The 20,868-nt window shown below is 38.7% G+C and overlaps 1 protein-coding gene across 1 annotated transcript in view; it reads right to left on the reverse strand.

The window, feature by feature from the left end:
* Positions 1-855: 855 nt before the first annotated feature.
* The window catches only part of LOC122210892 (cytochrome P450 7B1), a 173,097-nt gene continuing 153,084 nt past the window's right edge, over positions 856-20,868 (reverse strand). Inside the window, exons 5-6 of the mRNA XM_042923836.1 lie at positions 10,752-10,927; positions 856-3,757 (exon numbers count right to left, since the gene is read on the reverse strand). Coding sequence (XP_042779770.1) covers positions 3,470-3,757; positions 10,752-10,927 — 464 coding nt within the window. The 3' untranslated portion in view covers positions 856-3,469. The remainder of the gene's footprint in view (positions 3,758-10,751; positions 10,928-20,868) is intronic.

Raw genomic sequence — 20,868 nt, forward strand, 5'->3', positions numbered from 1 at the left:
TACTGCCCATTCCTTTTATATAATATTTTCTCAACCCTTTTGTTTATTCTTACTTTCTATTCTAAATTCCTGGACACACTTTGAAGTTAAGCAGAAATTAGAAGTGAATAATTTCCCATGCTCTCTCTGCTGTAAGACAGAGTATACTGCGGAGACAAATGGAAGAATATGGTAGCTTCTCCTTCAGGGAATATGGTGGACTAGTTGTCCTCGTAGTACAAAAAGAATGGGCTACGCTTTGTGGCAGGCAGAAGATAAAACCTAGGGCCTCAGTTGGGAGTGTGTGTGAAATCCAAGACTGCTGCACCAAGCCAAAAACTTGCAAAGGGAACATCCTTGGTTGGTGAACTAGAAAGAAACCTTGCTCTAGATTTGCCTGACTAGGCAAGACTGACTAGATTTGCCTCTCTCGGTGGTGGCTCTGGGAAAAGAAAAAAAAATCCCCAAAGCAGAAAGTCTATCCTGTCTATTCCTTATCACAGAACTGCTTTGTAGCTGATTTAGGGTTATAACCCACATTACCCATATATTTCCCATCCCTCATCTCCTCTCAAAGTACTCAAGCTGAAAACTTAAAGTGATCTGAGTTTGATAATAACATCAGTACTCACACAAAAGAAACTCAACTTCTCCCCAAAGGAATGAACCTTAAAACTCAGGTCTTAAAAATTTTCCAGAGATAAAATTCCAAGGAATACGGGCTCAATAAACAAGCCATACTGAGTAAGAGTTAAACTAACAGACACAGAATCAGACCCACAAAATACTAATGATTTAGAAATTTCAGATACATAACATAAAATAGGTTTCTTCATATACTTAAAGAAATGAAAGAGGATATTGACTGTATGACAAAGGAAAAAGACATAGAAAAGGACCAGGCAGATAGGAAGAACAAAATTAATCCTTGAACTTAGCAAACTCAGTGGGATCAGAAGAAAAACTGAAAGCTAAGTTGGCAGCTGGCACCTGACTCAAAATCAACCCACAGAAAGGAGAGGATCATAAGGATCTAAGGATGGAACATAACAACTCTAGAACATCTTGGGGAGAATGAAGGCAGTCACAAACTGTGTGTATGTGTGTGTGTGTGTGTGTGTGTGTGTGTGTGTGTGTGTGTGGTGTGGTGTGGTACCATCGTTGGGGACAGAGTCTGTGGCAGCCCAGGGTGAAGGATGGCTGCACACAGCAGTGGGAAGACAGGTGGGGGTAGAGTTCCTGCTTTGGCCTCTCCCCCAAATTAAGTTTCCCATGGATACAATTTCCATCGTGGGGTGAAGAGGTCATTAAAACACTGTGGGTGCATGTTATGGAATACTAAACAGCAGTTAGAAGAAACATATTAAATATACGTATATATCTGTGTGTGTGCATGTATGTGTGTGTGTGTATAGTAATATGGATAGATCTTTAAAAACATAGGGCTTAATACAAAAAGACGGATCTCATGTATAGAAAAAGCACTTGTGTAAATTAACCTGCACATAGGTAATATGTTTTATAAAAATACATACTAATAAAAAGATAAGCATCAAACACATCAGAACGTTTATGATGGGGAGGCGTATAATGGTGAAGATTAGGGATAATAAGATAGAGTAAGTAGATAAAGCCAGAGAGGTGTTGCCTGGACAAATCGTAAGTGTGTACCATGAATAAGAAGGGTAAGGAGTAGGATTACTCAATCCTCTGAGGTGAAATAAGAAGCAAGAAACAAACTCCATGGATGAGTTAAAGAGCAGATTAGGTACACTGTGAGAGTGAGATCTATACCAATTACCTAGAATATAAATTAGAGCTAGAAAACATGGGGAGAAAAGGTCAACCAACATGGAGTATCGAGTGGGATGCTCTAATACAGACTCTGGGAGAGGTGTTATTCTGACATTATGGCTGAGAATTTTTCCCACCTGATAAAAGACACATATTCTCAGACTCAAGAGGCACTGTGACATGCAAGCATGATACAGAAAGACCAAGAACATCAAAGACAAAAAGAACATGTTAACACCATCAGAGAGAAGAGGCAGAGTACCCTTTGAATAATTAAACTGACGGAAGGCTAACCTCTTGACAGCAGCAACAGAAGCCTGAAGACTATGCAGTATCTTCAGAGTGCCGTGAGGAAACAGACTTGTGCGCATAGCAAAGTCATCTTTTAAGGATGAGGGCAAAAATAAAGACATTTCCAATCAAGCAAAAATCAGAGTTTAGACCAGCAGAACCTCACTAAGAAATGTGTAGAGCATGTACTTTAAGAAGGAGAATACGAATGCTAGAACATGTATTTACTATTAAGTATTGTACTTTATAATGTTATTTTAAAAATCAATCGCCTTTTAAAACCAATAGCACAATGCTGAAATAGTAGAAGTTCCAATCATGCCATACAAATTAACTGAATTTTATTACCTGCTTTTCCTGATTATACACAGTATCATCATTTATGTCAGATGGCAAATAATCACTTGGTACCCTGAAATTAGAAAGCTTTGAATCATGGACACAATGCTGCGTTATGGCATATAAAATTATATTGCATTATGTAATCAATCCAAATAAGCTCCAAGTCCAAAAGATGATGTGTCAAGAACAAATCCTGCTATCTAGTTTCTCAGTTTACATAAATGGAAGCGTCTAGGAAAGAGTTCATTGCAGTGCTGATATAACCCTTCCAGTTTACACTGAAACCAAACACTACCATGTAATGATTTCAACATTTGCTCCTAACAACAGACCTAATACTAATGTCTCGGGCAACTGCTGAATATGAATAGGTTTTGTGTGTTCTTATACATCTTATCAGTATCTAACTTAACATGAGTGGTCTTACCTAACAAGAAATTTTGTTGCATTGAGCCATAGTATACAAAGTAATAAAGAACATTTATGGATGATTAAATATTGAAGTGAAGTTGAAGCATTTAATCTACTGCAAAACTCATTTAATGCAAACGTACTCAGGTGCTATAGATATTATTGATATTACACTTGAAGGGAACATTTTCATCCGGTTTATCTCATGAAAATTTAATTTCCTTCTTCTCTGAGAATTTTGCATTTGTTAGACAGTGTCCATTTCTAGCACAAATTTCCAGTTGTACATAAAGTGTGGTTTTACATATTAGAAAAGAACATGAATGACTTACAAAATCCCACAGTGCCAAATTTATTGCGGTACATTTACTATGACAGGTGAAAATCACAGTATGTAGAAAAACATAAAAAAGCTATTTTGAGTTTATCATTATGCTTATTTTGATGTCCATTTTCATGTCGACATTCTATTTTATTTTATGATAGGTTTTGTGCAGACTGGACTGATCACAGATCAAATATAAATTGACACTTCTTAAACAAACAAACAAACAAACAAAGCAATTACATTTGCAGAAATTCAAAACAAATTGATAAGCCAAGGACATTTAGGTTAGTTTTGATAGATTTCTTTTCTTTCTTTTCAGCTTCTTTAAGATTTTACCTTGTACCTAAATAAAACATCAGAGGCTGGATGCCGAATACCAAACAGAAAACGGCTGCAGTTTGCTTCTATAGGTTTATCATCAATTATTTCTAAATCAAAATAAGTTAAAAGTACAACCAACAATTGCTTTATTTCAATAATTGCCAAAAATCGGCCCGGACATTTGCTGGCTCCAGTTCCAAATGGCATTAGGTAACACTTCAGTTTTTTTCCTTTTTTGAAAAAGGTGGTTTTCTTCTTACCATCTTCTACAAAACGATTAAATCTGAACTCCTGTAAAGAAGAAATAAGGAGTATGAAAATTAAACATTTACATGAAATAGTTTGACCTCCGTTCCACAAAGTTGCCAGCTCTTCTTACAAGTTGCCCTTCTTACAAGGCCTCTCTGCATCCAGCAAATGCCAGAAAGCAAAGCGTGACCAAGTGCAAATCATGTAAGAACTTTCAAAAATCTCAAATGCTGCTAGGGAATTACTTCTCCTCTATCATAGTGAAATGCACACACTGATAGGACTTTTCTTCCTAATTCGTATTTCTCTCTTAGGAAATAGATACACTTAGGAAACTCAGTGTAGAGGTCATCTCTTAGTTTTTGTTCTCTAAGATGGGTTCTGACTGATGGGCCCTTGGTGGACTGATGTTCGGTACAAGGTAAGGGCTCCTGCACTGGCCACCATTGTTACTCTGGAATAATGGCTCTTATTGGCCACAGGAGCTGCCTAATATGCTTTCTCTGCTCCTTCCCAGTTTGCTACTGACGGACGAGGGCTGTGAGCTTAGGATCCAGTGCTTATGTCTGGATTAAATGGACATAAAATGAAATGTGAAATCTATATAAGGCACTAGAGAGGAACTAAGCCACAAAATTGGTCTTGCTTGCTTTTGGACGTTGTACTGAATTTCTCTTATCACACTTCTATTACAATGGACTCTCTCTGGGTTAACTCTAGGGTTGTAGGTATTTCTGATATGTTTTCATACAGAAGTTACATTACTTGTCACAGAAAATTGTAGGCCTGGTTTATCTATGGTGGTTAGCCTGGCATTAATTTACTCTCGCTTGAGTTTCTGAGAGGAAACTGAGTGACCTTATTTCAGCCCATGGCAAATTAAGCCATTGATTAAATTACAGCACGTGGCATGCATGAAAACGACCAAGTATTTCCTATACTTGGTGTTCATTAGCATTAGACCTGCTCAGCACACAACTTTGATATGAACTATATGAAGTCAGAGGTAAAGCAGCAGGTCAGATTGAAAGCATTTCACACTGCAGTGAAAACCCTACAATATGTGGATGGATTCTGAATCCATGACAAATCATCTAATTTTCTCACTCAATATTAATGTCATCAAAATAATTTCTTTTAAAAGTACTGGGTTTGTCCTTACTCACCTAGATACCTTTTGTGATAAATACTCAATCTTAGAAAACACACTTTGGGTGGTTTCAATTCCATTTCAACTTGCAAGCTGATGCAATCACAATGGCAAAATTAATCTGCATTACAACACAAGTATTCCTGGCCCCTAGACAGTTCTCGGATGTATCTGAATAGGATCTAACCAGAGCTGAGCTAAAAATATCTGTGCATCCTTGTATTAATGACCAAGGACACTCTTGTTGACATTCATTTTGTTCCTGGAGAAAGAGTTACAATATGGTACTCTCTCCCGACGACTTTTTCCATTACTGGCGCCCAAGCCTGCTTGCCTGAGTTTAGGACTGCCGCTTCTTCCTTCTCACTGACCAATCTGAGGAGAGAACCCTCCACAAGAGCTTCTCACATAGCCAAGTCAGTTCACGTTAATTTACTCATGAGATGATTTGTTGGAAAAGGTCTCACTGTACCTGCACTATCTAAGGCAGGAAATACAAAAGGAACAGTTAGCTTGGGTTACAACTTCATAGTGTCCAGATTATATAAATAAGCCAATAATTGCTTTACTTCATGGCTGTTCTGTTCTTCCTTGTGAAAGTGAATGTGCTCCCCTCCGAGAGGCCAGAGGGGCAAACATATAATGTGCTGCCCAGCCCTGTGACCTGCAGGTGGTGTTCACATTCAATTCCCTCAAATTTCTAGTCAATCAGCAATGATACTCTTCTAGTTTTCTACCACCTTCTATTAAATTTCCTTATAATAAACATCATAGGAATTCTTATTTAGTTGTTTATATTATTAAACAAGAAGAGAAAAGGCCAACTTCTGTTGTTCTGTTACTACCACCAAGCTCAAAGGACACATGGGCATAGGTATATTTTTGAGTTAAAATTTATTTTCAGTTTGTTTTCCATTGTCAGGGCATGGGGAACTAGAGCAGAAACCAATATTAGGAAAGGCCCATAGCAGATACTAGAGAGATGGTCTGGTTTTTACCAAAACGAGAAGGGGTATAATAGTCTCACCTGTAATATTCTGTGGTCACAGTGACAAAGAACAAAGTGTGAAGAACTCAAGATACACACATTCATTTGGAACAACTTAAATACAGGATTCATCATGTTGACTTAAACTCTTTGTAGTAACCATAACAGGTCAGCACTTCACAACTAAAGAAGGTTAATTAAATGCAATAATAATTAAGTGGATGAGAATAGAGAAATCATTTTTAAAAAGGTATGACACTGTAATTCCCCTTACTTCTCTAATCATTCTGTGGTTGACTTCTGAACATCTTTCTTCTGCTGAGGTTTGTCTAGGCATCCATCATGGTAATCACATGGCTGTGGCCACTGACAGATTTAGGATAGGGTGTGTGGACAAGTGCTACAGGGGTAACAACTGTGAGGACATCTGATAGAAGTGCCTTTCTTGTGAAGAAAAAAAAAAACAAATGTTTAATCACCGCTTCCCTTCTGGACCCACCTATATGTGAATAGTTATAACTGCTGTGGCCACCAGGCTGAAAATGGAGCTAACCAACAGGAATGGTAGAGCCAAGAAATCTCAGGAGATTGGAGGTGTTACGCTGTCTTATTGATCTCTGTATTTTCGAAGCACCCAACATAGTGCTATGCACATAGTAGAGGTTCCATATATGTTTGTTGAATTAATGAATAAACACATGATTAAAGTATATTTTAAAATCAATCTTCAAGCTTTTGAAGAAAACACAGATATTGAAAGAGTAAATAAACATGTAGAGAATGAAGCATAGATGAATATTCAGTGTTCACAAATAGAGAATGGTATAATAGTACTAGAAATCAATAATGGATAGACGATACAATTTTCTAGACAGAAAACAGTTTTGGTGCAAGTGACTGAGGACCATTGAACTCTCTCATTGGTATTCTCCAAATATGTGTTCAGTTGAGTTTAAGAGATTTTTTTGAGCACTTCCCCGTATGTGAAACATTGAAGTTGAAAATAAAATGTAGTCTTGTTGAGGTAGGTGACATACAATACAATCAGATTTTGTATTCACTCAATCATTTTGGGTATAGGAATCCAGATTAGAGAAAAGATATGATTTCTTAAAATAAAAACTGCCAGTGCTTTGAGTGGATGACTAAGGGCCTGGACTCTTGCCCCAGCTTCATAGTCAGTACTCCTGGGAGCAAGACGACAGAGTTCTTTTTATCCCCATAACTTGGGTTCCAATTAATTTATACTAGGTTGAGAGAGTGTGCATATCTCTTCCCAGCTTTGTGTTTAGGGTCTTCATATTAGCAACGTGAAATCAGCCATGTGGGAGTATTTGTATCGCAATAATTGACAAAATTAGGGCTTTTCAGAGTGCCGTGCTGGCAGCACACCCTGGTTCCAACACAGTAGGTATGAAGGCCAATGTACTGGTATGGCAGAAACCCTCTCAACATGAGGCACCTAGCTCTGAGAACACAGCCATACGATAAGGCCAGTTCCCTACACTCTGCGCTCTTAAAGACAAGAGGCTTTTAAATTTCTCGGTCACTCATTACGCCCATCGCAGTGCTTTTGGCATCACACATGCTCAGTATACATGTGTTTCCTTGAAGTATACGGATGGCATCATCTCTATACCAACGTGAGATACAGACAAAATATTAGAGTACGTCTTCATCTGTTATGGCCAGTATATTTGTAGAATAATGACAATAATCAGAATAATCAATACAACAGTTTTAACAGTGATTCAGAATTTATACAAGGGCTTTCAAATTCGTTTATCACTGTATAATCCCTACACCTCTGAGAATGAGGTCAAATAAGGTCTTTCAGCCTCAGAGCTTTGGGTGTGCTCCAATGGCTTTGTAATTACTTTGTTTTTCTTCACTGTTACCTTACTTTAGGAGGCGACGTGGTTGCGATAAAGTGTTACTACTACCTTAAGTGTTTGCTGTTTCTTCCCTATCACTCAGTTGTGTCCCCAGGCTTCCTTTTGTACCTCACCACCTCTGGCCACAAAAAAACCAACCAACAGACTTTGCTCCAATAAACTAAGCAACCAATATTCAGGAAAAGAATAATTCTTCACACAGAAGTTACACATTGGTAGCTTGTAGACCCAGTTAGGTACCAAACACTTTTTGTTTAGTCCGTGTTGTGTTTTTAAACATTATTTTTCCAAAAATTTAAAAATTCTTAACTTTACCCAAAAGTCTATTTTCTGAGTTTAAAAAAAAATTTATTACTTTTTTAAAGGCCTCAGCCATGCCAGGTCTACATGCTTGTAAGAGCTGAATGTTAGTTCAGAAGTAAACAAATGGTTTTATTTAGATGCCTCTTGGGATCTCCATTCTCCATAGTTCTTACCACCCCTGATAGTCTTGCTACATTTATACACAAGACACTGCATCCATTTGTTCTAGTTAGATGCATATTTGAATATGTAATATTGATTCTGATTTAATATTTTAACTTAAGTATGTTTTCACTTTCAGAATATTCATCCATCCCAGCATCCCCTTATTTATTCACCCTGTGGACACCCTCATGTGCAAGGTACTGAGAATGCACAGAAGGCAATGATGTGGTCTTTCCCCTTCTGGAGCTTACAGCATATGGGAGCACAGACAAATAAACAAGTAATTGGAAAGCAGCAGGTGGTATGCACTATAACGAAGTACAACAGACCCCACAGTGGGCAATGGCAAATTCCCCGAGGAATGAGGTGGGAATCAGGAACACTGCCAAAGAAGAGGTGATTAAGGGTGATTCTTGTGGAGTAATCTGGAACCTCTTGAGTGGACAAGTAAGGAGGAACATTCCAGGAGTAGAGAGGTGTATGAAGGAAGACAATGGACTGTTTTTGGAATGTAATATTCTCGAGTCTCTTGGGCTTGAACATCCTGAAACCATGCCTCATTGGGTAGGAAAACCTATGCTCTGCTAAGACTCTTCAGTCTCTGTGTCCTCCAAGAATAACTATACTTATATTTGGAGCGAGTCTTCTTCAAGTTTCTGGCCTAACAGCTATTGTCTGTTTTCTATATCTAAGGCCGGGTCTTCCCATTCAAGATCTACAGGGCACAAAAGGCAGTAAGGAATATGAGCCTCTGAAGAGCTTCTGGGCCAGTGCTCTTAGTGACAAATGGCCAGGGACAGAATTTCCCAGGATTTTCTTCTCTTTTTTTTACTGTCAGCGGATGGTAGTTTCATACGAATATCTGTTCTATGAGCATCTACAGCATCTCTTACTGTCATTCTAAGTTGATAAAAATGACAGGAATAAATCTATATGCCTGATAGTGGTAGGTGCTCAGTAAGTGTTTACAGAATGAATGATTAAGACCTTGCCGAATAATATAAAAATGGTTCTGAACCATACATTTTTCTGTGTCAATAATGACCAGCATTCCACAACTAATTTCAAGAAAATAATGTTGGCAAAAAAAAAAAATTAGCTAGTTAATGGTGGTAATTTGGTAAACATTTATTATTTGTTGATAACTTTAATGTTGATTTTATTATCATGATATGAATGGTAAACTTAATGACTAGTAGAACAGTCACATAATGAATATAATAAACACAATTTAAATAAAGAAAAGAAACTACAGACAGAAACAAAATTTAAAAATATTTTTCCGAGATTAGTTATTATTTGCCCTATTTACTGAATATCTATGTGTTGATATTCTTTTTTTGATATTTACACATGTGGAGACAAAGCTAGTTGTCTGCAGAATGCTCACTCACTCACTAATACCCTACTTCTGATTTGCTGTCACCATTTATATATTGCCTCTTCTTCTGAAACACATAGAAATCATATGCACACTTTCCCTCTCACTTAAAACATTTTGCCTTTGCTGATTAAATAGATGCACTTTTTGCATCGTAGTTGGAGTCTATCCTCTTCTTATTAATCTCCAAAACTCAACAATACTTTAATCTAGCCTGGCTGCAAACCTCTAACTTAGAAACTGGGTTTTAAAGTGGTCCAGCTATAAACTGCCCAAAAAGAGCAAGAAGTTCACCTTTCAAAAATAGTACTTTATATACAAAAACCACTAAGGCAACACCATTACTTCATGAGACACACAGGCAGAATATGACTGCATTCAATTTGCATGCAGGTGGTGAACCTCTGAAGTGGTATTAAGGGATGAGCCAGGGTGGATTAATTTCCAGTCTTTGATATTCATTAACTCCAGCTTCAGAAAAAAATACAAGGAGATGACACAATTACCCTCAGAGCTTTACCCGTGAGCAGCAGCTTTACAATCTGAAGTTCGTAATGCCATCCTGATTTATCAAAAAGGGGCATACACCTTTGGTAAGAGGTGAAAAAGTATATGGGCTTAACTATGGCAGTGATGGTATTTGATTCTGGGACAGTCAACCCCACTCTGGAAACACTTAGCAAAACAGTCATTATCATTTATTCTCTAAGCCACCTGTCAACAGTTAGCCCTCTACGGTTTTCAATAATTCTCTGCCAAGCAAAACATATTTTTTTGGCCTACAGGTAACGATAGGCAAGGTACCATGCCTATTTTGTTTGAAGAAGGTAGCATTTAGTCTCATCATTCTATTTCTATTTGTAGATCACAAAACCTTTGAAAGAGAGATACTTAAGAAACACTTCAGTAAACAGGAAAACTTTCCCATTGTTAGAAGAAGAGAAGTCATCAATCCATCTCAAATTCCTTCTGGGACAAGGTGGAAGAAGCAAGCTACAGAAAGAGAGTATGAGGCCCCTATCCCTCTGCCCCTTTCCCTGTTCACGCTCTCGTTCTCAAAAAAAAAAAAAAAAAAAAAAAAAAAAAAGAGTATAAGGAAGAGGAAGAGGAATGTGCTTGCAGTTATCTAAGAAGTAGCAACGATGCGTGTTTACCTCTGGAGCTTCAAAGATTTCCGGGTCATAGTGTAAGGCTGGAGGAAAGATGGCGACCAAGTCCCCCTTTCGCAGACAGTAGTCCTGCGGCTCTGCATGTATAGTCAAATCTTCTTGAACAAAACGGAAGATGCTTGAGAATGAGCATAGTCGTAAAACCTCGAGAATGGTGCTTTCTGAAGGACACAAGCAAGCAACAGCTTATTAAAATACAACTGCTCCTGAACAGTGCACTCAATTGCCATTAAGCTCATTACCAATAGCTTTGATTGAAAACAAAGCCCTTTCGTAATCAGATCTGTTGAGCACCAAGAGGTAGCCATGGTGGCCTTTCATGGCCAGAGTGAGGAAGAGGCAGGGGAGATAGCTGTGACCTGGCCCTAATCACAGAAGGCAACAGTGGTGTACTTGGGCAGAGAGCCATTAACTAGGCTTTTTGTAGGAAGGAAAGGTTTGTAAGAGAGGAATGCTGTGTTATAGGTATATCCTTTGGACATTAAAACCATATGCCTGTTCAAGTATGGTGCTGGTGGGTTATTTCACCAACCTTTAGAACAGCTACCTCTTTAAAACCAGGCTTGGACAGTTAACAACCACTTAGGTAGTTCATAGTAAAGTAATTGTAGTAGTGCTTTCTGCGATGGCTTAACACTTAATATCTTCTTTGCTAGCTGTAAATAAAATGTGGGTCAGCATTTGTTGGAAAAATTTCAAAGTAAAAAGACTTTTATAGGATTCAGAAGAAAACCGTATTTCCCTCAGCATCCAGGGAAAATAACAGTCACCATCCTAACCTGGAAGATTCCAGAAGCTGAATGTCCTTGCTTTCCCAGTGGCCTTCACCTTTTGCTCCTAGCACGACAGATTTTATGGCTAATTTCCGGCAATTTATCCTGGCAGTTTGAGGAGGAATTCCTTTGGGAATAATATGCATAATTTGCATAAATCATTCTGATAGCATGCATATCAGCATGTAGCTCCTGTCTAGGTCTGCATCTCTGCCTTCATAATCAAAACTGACTATGTTTTCACCAGCGTGAATGGGTCCTAGAATATAAAGCTTGATTCTTTCTAATCAGCAATGTGAAAAAGAGCTCCAAATTGAGCATTTGTCCCCTTTCACATGGTAACAAATGGTTGTGTTTATGGTTTGCAATTTAGAATCACACACACACACACACACACACACACATACATACACACACACACACATCCCAATTTCTCAGTGTTCAACAAAGCTCTGCAACATAGAGTACTCTGTTATGAGATTATAGCAATGCACTGGTCAGTGAGGGCTTGCATCCGCTAAAAAATAAAAATAAATGCTATTTCACTAAAACTTAAATCTACACACAGCTTGCACAAGGATATCAAGTAGCTTTGGGTGCCTTCTCCCAGGATGTTTTTCCCTAAGCATGCATTTGTCTGAAGAAATGAGGCTGCGGTCAGCTCTGTGTGGCCAGTGTGGTGATTCAATGTGACATACAGTGAGGCAGTGCATATTCTTTTGGACTGCCTTCGTTATTATAATCAGGCAGAGTCAAATCGGTTTGTTGGTGATGAGGCCAGAAAAGAACTTTGGTTTTGGAACATGGACTCTACCGCAGATAGCCACAAGGCACCTGACACGGTGGATTTCAGCCGGCAGGACACCACTGACCAACATTTCTGTGCTGAAAAGCAAGGGTCGGCTTCCCATGTACTGCTGCTGGCTCCATTGGCTCAAGAGCAGAGTAGCATCATTTTGGCTTGTGGTGTGAAACGGTAGCTGACATATGTAGCAGTGAGGTTCACCCAACAAGTCCAGTAGGGGTGTGGGAAGAAGAAAGACAAAAGCAAAAATAATTGTGGGGCGGCTCTGTAACAGGGCAGGCATTTACCAGTCCAAACGACACAGTCACATCCGATTGGCCGATGTGCTTGAGGGAAGCATGGCAGCTTGCGCCCACTGCAGTATCACAAATGACAATTGGGCAAGCATATCTTATGCAGAAGTTAATCACAATAATGGAGCACAAAGTGTGGCTTAGCGGTCAGATCGTAAATGACAAATCTGTTTTACCTTCCAGTACCAGTTATGTGCGCAAGACGAGGTTGGCCATCGCTCTGAGCGATCATGCTGATAATCATTAGATGACAAAAGTAATGAGTTGCATTATTATCAACAATGGAGAGGAGAGCTTCCGTGGCTCTGTGTCACAACACACAGACACAAAAGCCAGCAGCTTTCCCACCAGCCCCCATAAGAATGCAGGCAGAGCTATATGTTGAGAAGAATGACAACTGCACAATAAAAAAATTGCAGCCTTGACTTGTAGTTGTCATAGTTGAGCAGACACCAGCCAGTGCCACTGACGGACCAGCTGGGCCCTGGGAGGACTTCCATGCTGCACCAGGAGGTACAGTAAATTATCCTGCACGGTAGAGCAACATCTGTTTCTGTGCTAGTGCCGAACAAACAAGGCAATTTAAAACATACCAAGGGATAACCAAGCAACAAATGAACATGACCCTCATTTTTTTCCTCCTTCTCACACACGAGGTGTTAAACTTCATTGTGCAAGCACTCCACGAAAGAGAGGCCAGGTTGGTATTTGATAAGGTGTTGTCAGAGAGATTTTGCAGATTTCCAAAATGGAAAGAAAAAGCTTATAGTATTGTTATTCTTAGAATCTTCCTTCCCCCCTTCTATCGTCATTTCTTTTATACCAAAGCTAGCACTCAGTTCTCAATTCGCTCTAGAATTAAAAAAAAAAAAAAACTTTCCATATACTTATAAATATTCAGTCTTTAAACCTAATTTGCTATACTTAGTTCACATGCCTTCAAGCATTTGTCTTCCAATTTCCACTGAATAAATGCGTACTAATGAGAAGTAGAGCAAGCTGCTGAGGCAAAGCTGGGTGACTTGGGTCTGGCCTGCCACCAGCTTGTGATCGGCGGGCAAATTGAGTTAAAATGAAAAGTCTTGTCAGCTGAAATTCAACATGGTAGCCAAACAGCAAGCTGTCAATCATCCAGCCAAAACAAGGGACTGTAGGTAATAAAAGGTCATTGTGATCATTAGTGCACTTGGCTTTCGTACGCAAGTTAATTTTAATTAAACATGATCTCTATCTGTAAATGTTTTATAAAACTTATTGTGCATAATGGATTGTTAATTTATACTAACATTTAGCAGGTAATAGGACCCTCTACTTCTGAAATGCATTGTGGAGAAATGGCTATCGAGAATGCAAATATTTTGGGGATAATTTACACCAGGCACCACAAGGTGCCAACGATTCGATTGTGATTAAGATCAGGCTGCCTGTGTTTTATTAAGAACTGAGCTTTACTGACCAGTTCACGCCACGAAATTGGATTACAGAATTCCCACCATGAACTTACAGTGCAGAGCCTGAACCACCTCCTTCACCTGGCTAGGAGAGATTTGTTTCTCTTTTCAGGAGCTAAAAATATTCTGATTAAGTATCCCTCTTAAGCAGAAGCTGGGGAATGTGTTGAGCTAAGATGCTTTACCACGTAACTGTGAAGGAAAATGGCAAATGAGAGGAACTGCTGGTAGGAAGAGGCATACACACTTTCTCTTTTGCCCTCAGATCTCAATTCTGGCTGTAATAATTGACAGATGATTCTCATTTGCAGATTTAAAGTGCTGAAGCAGCTCATGACAATCAATAATGCATGTAACGATGCAAACACAAATAAGCACATCCAAGTTTCTGCCTCACACTTAGGCCATGTCTGTATATGTGGAATGAATGTACTGTGACATGGCCAGGCTGTTAATTTGGGTCATCTTAATGATCGGTGCAGACTGTCACACAGTCTGATTAGCCATGGTGATCCGTGGATAGCAGTGATGGCTGGAGTGAAATGGACAGCCAGCCCCTGCCACAGTCCACTGGGGCTGAACACTTGGGCGGTCTTACAAAGGTGTATGAGAAGGGGGGACAGGAGGATCTGCAGGCAGTGTTCCGGAAGGTATGAAGAAATGGAGTGAGGCTCCGGGTGTGTGTGTGTGTGTGTGTGTGTGTGTGTGTGTGTCCATTTTTACATAACTGCCTTCAAGACAGGTAAGAAGGTAAATTAGAAATTGCAGTAATCAGATCACTTGAAGCAGATAGCTAATTTTGGGCTCAACAACTGCTTAATATATTTTAAATCAAGTTAGCAGTATGTCTGAATTGGTACAAATGTCTACTTTCACTCTGCACTGAAGACACAACATTTGGTTTTCTGCTAAAATGTGGAAATGTAAATTCAACATTCATTTGTTCAATAAATGTTTACGAAGGTCCTACTCTGCTCAGGGCAGTGGACCACTGCTGCCAGGAAAAAAAAAAAAGGAAACACGGTTTTCTTGGCCTTCATGGTTTGGCCTTCATGGACACTGCAATCTGGGTAGTTCAAAGTTGGGAAGTGCGTATAAACAGGAATGTGGGGCAAGATTCTAGAGAAGATTCTGCACAATTTCTGAGCAGACACCTCTAAAGATGGCATTCATAAAGTCCTGGAAACATAAAGGCAAAAAAAAAAAAATCAAATTCCTCTTCCACACATTAGCCCTTTAAAAATATTTAAAGACAAATGGGGTACCTGGTGGCTCAGGTCATGATCTCACCGTTCCCGAGTTCTCAAATGAGCCCCACGTCAGGCTCTGTGCTGACAGCTCAGAGCCTGGAGCCTGCTTCAGATTCTGTGTCTCCCTCTCTCTCTGACCCTCCTCTGCTTGGGCTCTCTCTCGCTCTCAAAAATAAACAAACATTAAAAAAAAAAAGACAACCATCATGTTCTTTTTATTTTTATATTATTTTTTTTACATTTATTTATTTCTGAGAGACAGAAAGAGACAGAGCACAAGCAGGGGAGGGGCAGAGAGAGAGGGGGACACAGAATCTGAAGCAGGCTCCAGCTCTGATCTGTCACCACAGAGCCTGATGCAGGGCTCGAACCCACAAGAACCGTGAGATCATGACCTGAGCCAAAGTCGGACGCTCAACCGACTGAGCTACCCAGGCGCCCCAATCATGTTTTTAAATTGTGTGTCAGGGATGACATGGCCTCAGTCTCTTGGCATCCTAGATGAATTCAATTAATCAATGTGCCTCTAAAAGTGTGGCAGAATTGGGTGTGGTGTTTCAATTAGGAACGTGGAAAGGAACTACTTTCTTTACCTTGCATACCAGACTTCTATTCATGTTTTGTCGGAAGCAGAGGAGCAACAGATTTTTGAAATCCTATCACCACTGACTTGTCTTAAGCTTTGTGATACCCCACAGGTTATCAGCTCTGGCTGCCCATCAGAACCACCTGAAATGGTATTAAAAAAATAAATGTTCCATTCCAGACCAATGGAATCAGAACCACTGCATTAACTAAACCTTTAAATGAGTGGTTTTGAACCTTGGTTGCACATTTAGAACCCCCATGGGGAGCTTTTAAAGCCATCAGCCTGCACTCCAGACCAATGGAATCAGAACCTCTGGGGGTGGGACCAGGTATGAGTAGTTTTTAAAGCTCCCCAGATGATTCCAATGAACAATCAAGTTTAAGAACGGCTGCTTTCAACTATTCTGCTAAGCCACACATTTCCTCATCCTGTTGTTATGCGGTTGATTTTTGACCTAAGTATAGTATTTTGCCTTCTCATTGTTTCCCTTTCAATTCCTGTTTCCAGTATTCATTATATTGTCTAACCCTCTTAGCTTTGTGCTGAACTGAAAATTTGATATACATCCAGATCAGTCTTTTTCACTTTTTGACCAATGTTTCCTTATATTACCTATGAAAATCTCACTATCTGATTTCTGGTGTAACCCTTTGTGGAAGATACCTTTCCTTCCTTCTCCAGTTAGAAGTTTCTAAATGAAGAAGACTATCCCCACCGGAAGAGAGGATTTTATTAAACCTTACTATTACTGTCTAAATTGTTTATGATTTTGGGGGCGCCTCGGTGGCTCAGTCGGTTAAGCGTCCGACTTCAGCTCAGGTCATGATCTCAAGGCTTGTGAGTTCAAGCCCTGAGTCAGGCTTTGTGTTGACAGCTTCAGATTCTTTGTCTCCCTCTCTCTCTGCCCCTCCCCCGCTGGCACTCTGTCTCTCTCTCTCTCTCAAAAATAAATAAAAATAAAAATTTAAATTATGTATTATTTTTCAAATACACAATTATCTTTAATACTGAATGAATGTTTTCAAAACAACACCCACAATTGTGACAAATAACCACACTAAGATGTTAATGATAAGGAGAACTGTATGTGTGTGTGGGGGGTGGGGGGAGGTGTATGGGAACGCTATCATCTTTGTAATTTTTCTGTAAATGCAAATTTATTTTAAAATGAAATATCTATTTTTATTTAAAAAAACACCCCCCAAATTCTGATGTGAACCTCTAGCCCCATTTTTACCCTCAAACCCAACTGCATCTGAGAATTAGTGATACATATCCTTGTAAAAGAGTGGTCAAGTTCTCTGGTAAAGTTGTAGAGCATTTTCCCCCAGAAGTGACAGTATTTATGGGTTAGCATTTAAGTCAGAGCTGGCATCGATTTCTGGCTCTGCCACATACCTAGCTGTAGGAGTTGAGCTGGTTAACTAATCTTTCTGAATCTTGTTACCTAATAATTAAATGAAGATAATAGTACTTTTAAATTAAAAAAGCTAATATATGTAAAGCAGGTAGCACAGTGCCTACCACATAAGAAAATGATAGTTGTTAATACTGCCATTCATACTGTTCCATCTGGAAATTAAAAATATAGTTAACTCTATCATTATCTTGCTCACATTTTCTGATCTTGTACATGTGCTTATCATGGCTAGCTTTGCTGAATCAAGACACAAAGAATCCCTCTCCCCTCTCAGTTCGGACAATGAGAAAGGGCTCCGAGGGCTCTGCTATGAGACAAGTCTGAGGGAAAAAGGTTGGATGTGGCCAGAAAACCCTTTACCTCCGTGACCTTAGGCAGGTTATTTAGCACCTTGAACATTTTCTCCTCTGTAAAAATAATGGCAACATAAGAGCTGCCCTAGTCCCCCAGTATTTTGGCAAAGATCACCTGAGAAAATGTAGGAGTCCATAAAATTGCCTTGAAATTATGAAGTCATTAATACATTTAACATGGACTATGTCTAATGATCATTATGTGTTACTAAAGGATATTTTTTTTCAACTGATCATTTCTTTGTTTCTGCTTCTTTCTCCTCACTAATTGGGTTTAGCAAGTTTTGATAGAATTTTGTTGGAAAATCACTCACTGCAGGCTCATAATTCTAGGGATTTTATAATATACAGTCTCCTTTTAAAAAACTGTTAGACATTTTGCTGAGCTTTAGTTTTACAGCACCTCCTTTTATTCCAATAACCCTCACTTCAGCTGCAGGTGCAACTTTTCTCATTTTCAGAACACGTAATTGAACAAAATTAGGTGCCTGCAATACACCTGAGTTATTCACTTACTCAGGTCAGAACTTATAATCCACTTTGACTTAGGTTCTTCTTACCTAGAGTATGTTTGTTCTTTCATGTGTGATGCACAGAAAGAGCACTCCTGCGGGGTAAGGTAGATGTGAGTTAGATACCAGTTTGATTCACAAATAATTGAAAATGAAGAGAACAACATAAACATTGCAGGGATGGCATTGAGGTTAAATATCATTTTGGGGATAGCAATAGATAACATTTATTGAACCCATACTTTTAAAGTTATTTATATACATTATTTAGGCAAATGTAGAAGAGGTAATATTCAGCGAGATTATTTGCTCTCCGTTTGTCAAAATTCCAATTTTGAGAGCATCTTTCCCCTCCTTGCATTACCTTTTTTCTTCTCTTTGACTCATCTTTTCTCTTTTTTCTTTCTCTGTCTAAATCCTACCTCCACTCCAGGTTTCTCTTTCTGGGAAAACTGAAAAATTCTTACTTTTCTCTCAGAGTTTCTCAAACTTCCATTCTATCACCAATTCTTCCTATTGAGATTCGGCCCAACTGGCTGTTATTTGAGCCTCATTGCATTTACTATCTTATTTTAAATTTATATTTAACTTTTGTTGTAGAGACCTTTACTAAACATCAATCGATATAAAATTTTGGTGAAGTCATGATAAGCAGAGTCCTCATAATAAGTTATATAAGTATACAAAAACATAAAGTTGTGTTTTTCTTTATCTAAAAAAAAGGTGGAATGGTTTCAGAGAAAGATTCTCAAGAGCATTGGAAAAAAAGCATGAATCCCTCACAACCTCTTACAACAGATGATTGCTTTGAATTACTTAAACAGGCTTGGTACTTAAAAGCCAAATCTATGGTACATATTTTAACTTTTGCTGACATTAAGTGTATATTGATGTCAGAGGAAATTTGATACATGGAAGGCCTAGAGGATTGAGCCACAAATGTCAATAATATATGCACAATGATTCGCATTATGATAAACCCATGCCCCATTGGGCTCTGTCTTCTATAATCACTCTAAACAAGAGACATCATTTTTGTTCAGGAATAAAGCACTCATTTCTATGGCATTCTAACTTTCTTTTCAACCTTACTTTATAATCAATGTATGCTGACATGCAAAATCTCTGTTAAAAGAGATTTCTTCTTCCTGGTTAAAAAAAAATTTCTTCTTCCTGGTTAAAAAAAAATAGTAGCATTCATTTCATCCTTGTGATCTTTTTCCTTATAATAATAGAAATTCAAGATGTATTTATTTTTAAAGAAATATACTTAGAATATATAGAACTCTGTCCTTAAGCACATGAGAAAGGGGAGACACATATACCCCATATCAGGGGGTACATTGTAAATATTTAATTCTGTAAATTTTCCTTTTGTATGTACAGTTCATGCTCTACTCATATTGAGAAATATTCACAATTGAACTATGACCAGACGCAGAGGTTATCTGTTGTGTTACTAATTCATGTAAAAATTTGCTTCAATCTGCATCAAACTGTCTATCTCGTGCAAGAAAAAATGCACACTATTTTCTAGAAGATTAAATTCTCGCAATGAACAACACTGGCCTCTGCTGGTAACCGAGGTCACGATGAACCGAGATCCACCTTTTCTAGATTGCTGAAGGCTCTACCTTTATCCAGGTAGATCTACACTCTCTTAGAATAACTGTTTTTCACCTGTTGATGATAAGTGAGCTGTAAATTAATGAGGGCTCCAAGGATGAAAATCTCTAGCACTAGCCATGGACCTAAATGGACCCAGACTGTAGATCTGGAACTTGCCATTTCTTCTGATGAAATAAATTTAAACATTTCTGCTTTAATGTCACAATTTTAAAATGACCTTTTCTTTCACATCAGTCCTCTTCAGGGAAATACAAATCAAAACCACACTCAGATATCACCTCACGCCAGTCAGAGTGGCCAAAATGAACAAATCAGGAGACTATAGATGCTGGAGAGGTTGTGGAGAAACGGGAACCCTCTTGCACTGTTGGTGGGAATGCAAACTGGTGCAGCCACTATGGAAAACAGTGTGGAGGTTCCTCAGAAAATTAAAAATAGACCTACCCTATGACCCAGCAATAGCACTGCTAGGAATTTACCCAAGGGATACAGAAGTGCTGATGCATAGGGGCACATGTACCCTAATGTTTATAGCAGCACTTTCAACAGCAGCCAAATTATGGAAAGAGCCTAAATGTCCATCAACTGATGAATGGATAAAGAAATTATGGTTTATATACACAATGGAATACTACGGGGTAATGAGAAAGAATGAACTATGGCCTTTTGTAGCAACGTGGATGGAACTGGAGAGTGTGATGCTAAGTGAAATAAGCCATAGAGAGAAAGACAGATAACATATGTTTTCACTTTTATGTGGATCCTGAGAAACTTATCAGAAAACCATGGGGGGGGGGGAAGGAAAAAAAAAGTTAGAGAGGGAGAGAGCCAAACCATAAGAGAATCTTAAAAACTGAGAATAAACTGAAGGTTGATGGGGGGTGGAAGGGAGGGGAGGGTGGGTGATGGGCATGGAGGAGGGCACCTGTTGGGATGAGCACTGGGTGTTGTATGGAAACCAATTTGACAATAAATTTCATATTAAAAATAAATTAAAAAATAAAAATGGGAAAAAAATTATCTTTTC

This window comes from Panthera leo, chromosome F2, assembly GCF_018350215.1.
Source record: "Panthera leo isolate Ple1 chromosome F2, P.leo_Ple1_pat1.1, whole genome shotgun sequence".
Taxonomy (NCBI): Eukaryota; Metazoa; Chordata; class Mammalia; order Carnivora; family Felidae; genus Panthera; species Panthera leo.